General features: G+C 40.0%; 1 protein-coding gene across 2 annotated transcripts in view; it reads right to left on the bottom strand.

The window, feature by feature from the left end:
* pard3ba (par-3 family cell polarity regulator beta a) overlaps positions 1–11,090 on the bottom strand; it is a 232,395-nt gene that overhangs the window by 217,922 nt on the left and 3,383 nt on the right. For both annotated transcript variants that reach the window (XM_014018564.1, XM_014018565.1), the window contains exon 2: positions 2,681–2,782. In XM_014018564.1, the coding sequence (XP_013874018.1) occupies positions 2,681–2,782 (102 nt within the window). The remainder of the gene's footprint in view (positions 1–2,680; positions 2,783–11,090) is intronic.

Genomic DNA, 11,090 nt, shown 5'->3' with positions numbered 1-11,090 from the left:
GGTCTCTGCTATGAGGAAGTTCGACTTAAAGACACGTCCCAGGTTTCTGGTACCAAAAAGGTGTTTCTGGTCCCCACCTGTCGTTTTGCTCCTCAGCATGCCTTCCTAAAAATGCTGCAGGATTTCTCAAACATGCATGAACGAGTCAGAGCAAGGCTTTGGGCATGTTTTTTATGAGAGTATAACATTATAACATGATATAAAACTCAAAAAAGTTGATTTTACATGATATTGCCCCTTTAAAGGAAGGATTAAGCAAGTAATTGTGAAGGCATTAGTTAAAATAAATTTGCTTTGAGGGCAATAATCAACAAATTCTCTAATAATTTTTGTTGTGCACTGCATTGCATCTGTTTTGAATACCTAATCCACACAATATCTACTTCTCTTAAAACTGTTCAAGTTCAAGTATCTTTATTATCACCAAAGGGCAATTTATTCAGTAGACATAAAAACTAAAAAATATTCATACTAAACAAAAATCACAAACGGACTCTTGTGTTCCAAACTATCTGTAATTTTAGCAAAGAAAACATACAAGCTAAATTTGTGAGAAACAGCTGCTTTTTGACAGAACCATCACCTGACAAATTGAAATACTACATGTAGAAATCACACTGATCCATGTCTTTACTTCTGTGCACCATTAACAAAGCAAGGGGAGTGGTGTCTGATGGGTCTGATACTTTAATGACTTATTTTTCTAAAAGCCATTTTTAAAACTGCAGGGCAGGAAGAAAAAAATACACATAACCCACCCAACTGTTTACATCAAAGGAAATGAGCATATAATAGACTCAACCGTGACCTTTTGTGTATTTTTATGAGCGCGAGGTCACACCTAACGCCACAACCCTTCCTCTTCTCCACGTTTATCAGATTGATATTAATATTCATGAGGGAGGCTGGTGGCCTGTGTTTCAAGATGGGGGGTTAACGAATAGAGTGGGCACACACGCTGGTGTGTGCATGTGTGCTCACTTGTCACAGATGCAGGGGGGCAGAGCTGTAATCAAATCACAGCCGCCCCCTCATCTTCGCCCTCATCAACCACCAGTGGCGCTCCCTCCATACGCACGAACATGCTGCGCTACGACTGCGGTGTGGCACAAACACCACGGACAGCTGAAGAGAGTGTGTGTGTGTGTGTGTGTGTGTGTGTGTGTGTGTGTGTGTGTGTGTGTGTTGAATAATGGCCAGGGGCTGGCCCAGATAAAGAGGTCTGGACTCGTAGCTAAGCTGAGCACTAGGAGTACAAATAACTAACCATTATCTCTCATTAGCATCCGTGGCTAACACAGAGCCCACGCTGTGCGGTGGAGGGCCCTCACACTGGGACCACTCCTGTATGATTGATGGCGAACAGCGCCGGCTACAATAACGTAACAGAAAAAAGAAAAGAGCTAACGATAGAATCTGTAGACTGAGGCGAGGTAATAAAAACGTACACAAACAAAAGAAAGTCAGACTAATCAAGAATGCCAGGCACGGCTCATTAATCTACGAGAGCCGGCGCTGTTTGGAAGCCCGGAGATAAGTCGAGTGACTGGCATGCAGCGAAGATCACGGCGGCTCTTCCTACTCCATCTGTTATCTTCTCATCAGCAGCAAACAAAAAGAGAATAAAACGAGAAGTACGATGAGACGGGCAGCGTTTAGAGAGGTGAATGAAAGCTATCAGAGTAAAGAATCACAGGTGAACTCAGGACTGTTCCTGCACAACGCCGGTTCTACTGAAGCCTTCCTGTAGTGGAGCTTAATCCCTAAAACAAACATCAGTTTAACCACGACACTTCATCATTCTGAATTCCAGAACGAGCCAATAAAATCTACAATTCAGCGTCTAACGCTCAAACAAGGTGCAGATCGTCCCAAAAGGAGAAGCTTTTGTTCTGCAAAAACAGTTTCTCCTTGACGCAAGATTCCCATCTATTATTTAGCTTCGTCCCCATTTTCACAAAGACTATTTTCCTCAAAAAGAAGTCCTGTGTGTATACAAATATGAACACACACGTATATACAAACACACACTACTGTTTCAGCAGCATAAAACCCCAGTTATTAATGCACAACACAGGATTGACTTAATATTCCATTTCCATTTTATTTGGCCTTCTTGCTGACTAAGTGTTGGTAATTTATCAGTCGCCTAGACCCGAGGCTTATGAATATGGATTATGGGCAGTTTATTAGCATGTCTTGTGAATACATTATGGAAAATTAGAAAAGGAGACAAAAAAATGGTCTTTATTGAAAATTGGGCAGATGCTTCTGCACAGAGGGAGGGGAGCAGCTAAAACTGTCTAGTGAAAAATCCAAACGCTTTTTTGTCATATTTTATTTTAGGTTGGCAGCAGTTTAAAACAGGTAACCGTTTGCAGGTTCAAGTGCTTCACATTAGTTTGTCATTAGGAATGAAGGTGTATAAATCTGTTACTGGACTCTAAGTATGGCTAAGGATGACGCATCTTATTTTACATTACTGTCCTTCACACACCTTCACTATCACTGTGAAAGGTTCATCTTGTACTGTTCAGAGTTCCAGTTTTGAAAATACTGCTGTCTATCAGAAGTTAACGCGATAGGAAACGTGTGTTTACAATCAGTCGATCTGTTGCAATGGGCCTCTGTAAAAACAAAATAAATACCATCACTGTCTGAACATCCAACTCTTCCTCACCTTTTCTCTGTCTTCTACTAGATCACTGAGCAGGTCGTCCATGTCCAGAATTCCTCCGTCAGTGTACTCCAAGTGGTGAATGTTCGCCGTCATCTCCGCATCCTGTCAGAAAGGCACATGAATTAACATGAAGAAATAAAGAAAACTGACTTAATGACAAAAATTGTACATCTCCTGCCAATGTATTTTCGTTTGTTTAAAAGGAACATTATCCCCATATCCCAAAGTCCTGTACAATCACACAGTTACAAAGAAAGTCTGAGTTCAGGTTTGGTTCACATGATGAGGTCCAACAGGTTTGCAATGTTCCAGCCACAGAGAAGTTATCATCCTGAAAATAAAGCTTGTAGAACAGGTAGGTTCTACTCAACATCCCAGCTGTTCTCTTTCTGGACAAAAATCTCTAAAGTTGTTCCTAGAATCTACCGTTTTCTCATTTCAAAAGATCAAAACTCTAAATGCTTCATGACCACTGACACTGCTGTGGTTTTAATTTTCCATATAGCGTCTTGAAACACGTCTTCCAGATCTGGTCTCTTGGGAGTGCCGCCATCAATTTTGTCTTTGCAATGTCTGAATCTGGACATCAGAGAAGATCTTAGTCCAGTCAGTGCCTACAACATTTGAAGGAGCATTTTGATTTTGAGGCCTCTATCTCAGCACAAATGCTCCTGTACATAACACACATGTTCTGTAGCGTTCAGTAGATGACAGCTTTTCTTCAATTTACCAGTGGTTTATATCTGAAAGGATAATTTCCTACCATGATGGTTCCTGCTCTTCTTCATTGGGTTTCTGCTGTTTAAGACCTGCATCACTTTCTCATCTACGCTTAGACCACTTGTGTTTATCATCAATAATGGCTCCGAGGTTCACTGTTAACTTAGTGTAAACACTCAGAACTGGACTTTGCTTTGTCTCTTTCAGCCAGAGTTTTATAAATATAGGACATATTATAACTGACAGGTCACACATGATGAGGGTTTTGATTTTAATTTTAAGCACTTCGCAGAAAGCTGACATTCTTGGGCAGCTGACAAGAGGGTCGGAGGTTTGATTTTTGGTGCTATGTAGTCACATGTTGAATTATCCATGGGCAAAACAATGAACCGCTCATTGCCTCCAAATTGCCCAAGTGGATGAATGCAATCTAAAGTGCTGATTAGTCTCTATAGAATGATTTCTTCAGATAAGCTGTGTAGAGATGTAGCAGAGTGCTGTGTGGATGGGTAAATGAGGGCTCAGATTGTGTCATAAAGAGCTTTGAGTAGCCTGGTTGGCGAGAAAGGCACTATATAAGTATAGTCGTGCAGTTTGCTAGTTTGCTAAACAAGTGAGGGTATATTAGAAACAAAAGACCAAGATTACACTCTACCTGTATAACAGTGTTTATAGAGTACAGAATGGTTTGCAGAGTGAAATAAGGAAGAAAAAACAAACTTCTTCAGGTTTTTACTGTTTGTTCACAGGTGAAGACATTCCTGGTCCATTTTACACTAAATGGTCTGAGTAAATACTCCACTTAGCAGGAACTTTTACAAGACCTGGTGACTTATTTACTGGCAAACACTAGCCACACATTTTGACTAAGCCATAATTATAATTGTGTGTGTCAGTTACGCAGAAAATGTAAAGAGAAGTTTATGAACAATGCCTTCTTCTGCTTTTTGTGTGATTTTGTACAAACAGAGAATCTGTTGTGGTGTTTGGTGGATCTGAGGAGAAATGCAAATGAAGTGAACCAAGATCTTGAGTCTGAAAGCACTCTGTAGTTGGTTTTCCCTATTTTCTTTACACTACAAGCAAGTTCTAAAAAAATAGATACCACATAGCGGTAACATAATGACCCCCGCACGCACAAATGCACCAGAACTCAGAAGTCTTTATTCCTAATAAATGTCATGCCACTAGGTGCATCCCAAAATTGTAGTGGTTCGGGTGGGGGTCTTTTTTATTTGGGGGGGGGGCATTGATTGGTGGGCCTGGTGGATAGCCCCTCATCAGAGCTACAGAACAAAAGAAATCTGCAGCTTTTCTGTTGAACAGTTTCTGAGTTATAAGCATTTTTGCATGTCCAGACACCACTTTTTTCAGATAAATTGGGGATCCGGAGGGGCACTGAATGGTGGGCCTAATGGATAGAGCTTCATTAGAGTGAAAGTACAAAAGAAATCTGAAGCTCCTATGTTGAACAGTTTTTGAGTTATAAGCATTTTTGCATGTTCAGACACCCCCTCTTTGAAAGGACTCCCCTCCTCAAATGTGGGGTGTATCGTAAAACTGTTGGCTGGCGCAGTGTAGGTCAGACTCTTCTACAATCCTGCCAAATTTCATGTTGATTGGTGCAGCCGTTTCTGTGCTACGGTTGACCAAAAATCACTGGGGAAAAAATAAACAGTACAAAAAAAACACTTTTTCAGATAAATTGGTGGTCCAGGGGGTGAGGGGCAGAGACTGGTGGGCCTGATGGATAGACCTTCATCAGAGCTAAAGAACAAAAGAAATCTGAAGCTTCTATGTTGAAGAGTTTCTGAGTTATAAGCATTTTTGCATGTCCTGACATCCCTACTTTTAAAAGGAGCCCCCTTCTCAAATATGGGGTCTATCATAAAACTGTTGGCTGGCGCAGTGTAGGTCAGACTCATCTACAGTCCTGCCAAATTTCATGTTGATTGGTGCAGCCGTTTTTGTGCTACGGTTGACCAAAAACCACTGGAAAAAAACCCAGTATGAAAACAATATGACTCCCGCTTACGCTTCGCATGCGGGGGTCATGATAAATACATTTTTGACAACCCTCATCATTCATAGCAATAAATCCATCAGACAATGGACTATTAGGTACTGTTCATACCAATAAGCAGAACAACATGAAGCTGTATTACCAGTTAAATGGTTTTATACGAGCAATAATCCATAAAGGCTGGAATGACTGACTAGTTTGTTTTATCACCAAGGGGCCCACGCTGGTTCAAATGCATCGAAATTTGAACAAAAAAAGGCACAAAAACTTTCTGTTTTCCCCAACATACTACGTCCATTCTCCTAAAACAAACAGCAAAGGGGTCCAGGGATTTCAATCATGGAAATAAAACTCTTTTGTTGCCCAGAGTTGTGACATTAAAACCAGTGTAAGACAGCTGACAAACATAAAGAAAAGAGTCTACCTACAACAAACACAAAAATATCCATCAGTTTTCACACTTATTTAACACACAGGAAACTCCATAAAGACTTTTTATTTAAGGTTAACTTTTCAGCTAATTGTGGTGTAGAATCAACACTCAGTTCCATCGAATATTAATACGCCTCTTCAGTGTCTAGACAAAATCTTTCCAGAAGGCGTCTTCAACAGACATCAACACCTGAACGGAAAAGCAGGTCCGACCTGACTGAGAGTCACCTGCATTCTTCTCTGCTAACCGACCGTTTATGTGCTGGTAGAGGGTGTGATCATAACATTTAAATAGGAACAGGAGTAAATACCAGTTTTGGGATGACATATTGCCAGCACAGACATTTGCTCTGTAAAATAAAAAAGGCAGGAGTGCCATTCTCCGAAAGGGGAACTAGACTGGAGTGCAAGAACGAAGTGTTAATTAGCTTCACCTCTGTAGAAGAGCTTAAGCACACCTCTTATATGAAGCCTTAGAAATTTCATCTACCAACAAACTGACGACACTATAAAAGGGAAGATAATCCATTCAAAGGTAAAAGGGCAGGAAAGGGTTCTTCTCTAGTCCTTTAAAGTCAATCCATGGTAATTCCTTCACTCTTCACATTAAACAAATAAAAAACTAGCCATTCAATGCTCCAAATCCTCCATCATTTAAAGTAATAACTTTCCCACACAAAAGGTAAGTAAATACACGTCGCTTCTTGGGAGCGATGAAACACTGCAGCGATTATTATAGCTGAATTCTGTGAGACAGCAGCTGTGGTGGTGACAGGGTGCCCTTTCCCATGCTGAGCCTCAGAACAGTGTGTCATTAGGAAGCTGTATGAGCAAAGTGTGACTAAAACCTGCCTCTGATGAACATAACCAGAACGTGTCTAAGTCTGATCGACGGATCGACACGTGGAAAGAATGGAAGGGACAGATCAATGTGTCGAGTCAGACGTATTGACGTGTCTTCTTTCTTTCAGCTAGTCCCTCATAAAAAGGTCTCATCCTGTCCTCTCTAACTGCATCCATTTATCTCCTCTTTGTCTTTTTCCTGGCAGCCGCATCTCTAACATCCTTCTACCAACACTGTCCCTCCTCTGGACATGTCCAAACCATCTCAGTCTGGTCTCTCTAACTTTGTCTCCCAGTGGTTCAACCTGTGCTGTACCTCTGATGATCTCATTCGATGTTCTGATGATTCAAGTCAGCCTATTGTATCGATAAGTTGTCATAACAGGTCAGACAGGTCAAGTCAGACCGACATATCATCAGAGACGTGTTTTCAAGTCTGTCTATTTTTGATAGGATGCAGTAAAAAGGTTTCTTTAACAAAGAATGAGGATTACAAATGAAAACATGGCAGGGACTAAATTAGTCCTAATTATAAATTAAAATCTATAAAAGTATGGGATGTGTAATAATGGGTATTTATGTGGAATATTGCTTTGTGGTACAAGAAAATCAACTTTAACAAAAAAAAGACACCTTGAAGCTTTTTTGGCAGGAATCAACAAACGTGAAATTCAACATACTGCATTTCTCATGCTGATCCTCAGAGCAACACGTCATTATAAATTCAGGTGTTTTTCACCAAAGCTTTATATTTTAAATTTAAACATTAAAATGAAATGTGCCTATAATATGAGCTTAGTTTGGTTATTTGTGCTTCATCTTGCGAACAAAGCAAGCAATTCACACACGTCCAGCAATCACTGTGTGAGAGTCCATCACTGGGACACAGAGACAAACGTCTGGTTTTTGGGAGGATACTGGAGTACACAGAGAAAACCCACGGGTGCATGGGTACCATGCAAACTCTACTAAGAAATGTCCCAGGCCACCATGACCTGACCTAAAGAGAAAGACAAAAGATTTATGATTGTTTTGCTAAGATATTTATTACAACTTTTTCTTTTTTCTTTCAGGCAACTTTTAAAACAGGACTCCAGCAGTTTTATAAAATCTGGATGAACACATGTGACCATCCGGTGAAGTCTGAAGGCTGACACGATCCTGCACAGGAAGAGGGGCAGCAGGTCGGAACAGTTACATTAAACTTTTAAAAAAATGCACTCTGCATAGCTGAGCTCTGACGCACAAAACCAGCCGACAGTGAACGAGTCCCCGTCCTCCTGCACAGACGAGGAGGAGGGCAGAGTGCTGGCAGCTTGTTCAGTGAGCTGCAGTTGATACGGAGGCTGTAACCTGAACTGGAGCTGCACAGACACACCGTGATCAGATGAGACAGCTACAGTAGCCGGCTGCTTCCTCTGAGAAGTCACAACTCTCAGTCTGCCGGGCTTAAAGGCCCCGTTGTCAGACAGGAATCCAGACCAGCAGAGGGTTCGTCAGCTTGTGTTCAGATGGAATTTTATACATCTGAGAAACTTTGTTTTTAACTTGAACCTTCCACCAGACAAAACAAGCCTCTCAGATGTCCTTCTGGGAAAATATGCTGAYTGGACTCAATGTTTCTAAAAACATCTCAAAATCAGCAGCATCATGTGGGCCTAGAAGAAGTTTGCTTTAGGAGAAATAAGTTAGAATTTAATGTTAATTATCAAAAACTGTGTTTTTATTATACGTGTTGCATAAATATTAGAGTGTATGTACACACACWTTACAAAACCTCCCACCCATCATTTCTTTAGCTTTTACTTTAAATTAGCCAGATATTTATATAATAATTCATGACTGACCTTTAGCGTAAATTTCTTCGCTCTTTCAGAAGTTAAAAATATCATTTGGACATTGGCAACAATTGTTGTTGTTTTTTATTTTTTTACTGATTTTAAATGCAGTCCTTGAACCACAAAATCACAATGTGCAGAACTGCCCTAATATTTTGAGAAACATCTGAAAGACAAAAGCAAAGCCAGACCTAAAGTAAAGAAATAATAAGCAGGTAAGGAGTGTTTGAAAGTTGCTTTATATGTAAGTAATTTAAAAATTGTGGAGTGGGAGTGGCTGAAGTCGGCTAAACTACATAATTCAATTAAAAACTCTAATAAACAAGTTTCATAAGATGAACAATCGTTATTTTGTTTTGTTAAATAATGTGTATGAATGGTGAGAGCTAAAAAGCATCTATAAAACATGGTGGGGYAGTTGTCATGGTTTGGAGCTGCAGTGGGATTTTGTCCAAGTAGATATCTACACAGAAAAAACAGAGTCCCATTTGAAAAGAGTCTGAAACACAAACAAGTAAACTTTTAGTCCCAAACAGAATCTATGAAGTGACACCACATCTGGACAGTAAACCTTTTACTCATGGCACGCACTTAGATCAATTCAGTTTAATTGAAAGAAGTTTGGAGAACTGGAGAACTGTCCAGGCTTTGGGCTGAGAAGGCTTCCCAAGTGAGAACCGGCCCGGGGCATCTACGCTGCAGGGTGGAGGTTCAGATGTTTTGTTTGCTAAAAACAACCGAGGGCAAACAGCCAAGAGCAACATAATGCTAGCTAAAAGTTAAAAGTAACATAATGCTAGCTAAAAGTTAAAAGTAACATAATGATAGATAAAAGCAGCAAAACATTTAATACTTATAAAAGTATAATCAAAGAGCTAGCTAAGTGTAACACAAAAATAGCTAAAAGTAGCAAAAGGCCAGCTAAAAGGAACAAAAGGTTGAGTAAAAGTGTTGAAAACCTAGCTAAAATTAAGTAAAAGTTCAGTGAGAGCAGCAGGTTTGCTAAAAGCAACAAAGGGCTAAGTGAGATCAAACAAAGGCTAGCTCAAATCACTAAAGGTTGGCAAAAAGTAATTAAAAGTTAGATAAAAGCAACAAAATGTTAGATAAAAGGTAGCTAAAGACTAGCTAAATGAATCAAAATGCTACCTAAAAGTAGCTACCAGTAAATACCAGCCAAAAGTAACTAAAGGTTAGCCAAAAGCAAAGATTGTTTTTATCTTGCTTTTAGATCATTTTAAATCTGTTTATTTTTCTTTTAAATCTTTTTTTGTACCGTTTTGTTCTGTGAATTGTATAGTAAGGTTTTCTGTTTTTTGGGCTTACTTGTCTAGGACAAATGATGAAATTTAGCTATTGTGCTAATTCTTGCATTTTTACACTGCCGTGAATTGTTGTAATGTTAGTTAATGTGCATTGTTCTAATCAAACAAATAAATACACAAAAGGAGAGCCAAAAGTAATTAAATGTTAGTTAAAAGCAACAAAATGCTAGCCAAGTGTAGCTAAAGGCCAACCATAGGTACCTACAGGCTAATTTAAACAATAAAGGACTAGCTAAAAGTAAAAAAAAAAATCAGAAAAAATCCTGGATTTGCAGAGTGAAGCATGTATGATCATCTTTACAGACAAAAAACATCAATACACACAGAAGAGAAACCAGAACTACTCCTAAAGACTGAATTCTACAATCTGTTCTAGCCTTTATTACATTTCTGTAAAATTATGCACTTATTTCCCACCAACCTGTAAAGAAGAATGGTGTAAGATTTTTGCACAGAGTCTTTTTCTAATCTGTTCAGTGCATTCAGATGTCTCAGGGCACATTTTTGTACACTCCAAACCTCCTCTGCTTTCTTTAGCCAAGCAGCAACAGAAATACTTCTTTAAACATCAGCACCATCCTGACAACGTGCTAATGCATGTCTTACAAAGAGCACCGTATTTTAAAAAAAAAAAGCTTTACTTTTTTAGTTTCATAGCTGTTTTTCTTGACAGCGAAGCGATGAAAGCAGCTGAGATTGCACTCAAATAAACTAATTAGGAATCGCTGCAATGCACATCGAGGCTCTGCAGACACACACACACACAGTTAGTGATTAAAACCACGGTTCTGACACCGTCCCTGCTGTAGGCAGATAGGTCAGCGAGAGGAGAGATCTGCTGAGTGCTGGCACAAGCAGCGAGCTCATCTGGTCCGATCCATTTGGCCCTGGCTGGCAGGAGCAGAGCTGGACTCTCCTCCTGATGATGATCAGGCTCTATTTAGAAAAAATATATAAATAAAGACAGGGACTGCTGAGTCAGAGTCGAGCATCGGCTCCTAACTAACAAGCAGCAATCAAGGCCCGGGTGGATTCTGATCGCACAGTCACATTTAGCTTTGTGCAGCGTGTGCAGCGCAGCRTGTCACTGAGAGTCAACAGAGGCAGAGTGGGCTTGGCTGTCAGTGAAGCACAGACTCAACAGCTCAGGGGATCACCGAATGAGATGAGCTCTTCTTTCTGTGTGTGTGTGTGTGTGTGTGTGTGTGTGTGTGTGTGTGTGTGTGTGT

The sequence above is a fragment of the Austrofundulus limnaeus genome, unplaced genomic scaffold (assembly GCF_001266775.1).
Source record: "Austrofundulus limnaeus strain Quisiro unplaced genomic scaffold, Austrofundulus_limnaeus-1.0 Scaffold195, whole genome shotgun sequence".
NCBI lineage: Eukaryota > Metazoa > Chordata > Actinopteri > Cyprinodontiformes > Rivulidae > Austrofundulus > Austrofundulus limnaeus.
This window is presented reverse-complemented; position numbering and strand designations above follow the sequence as displayed.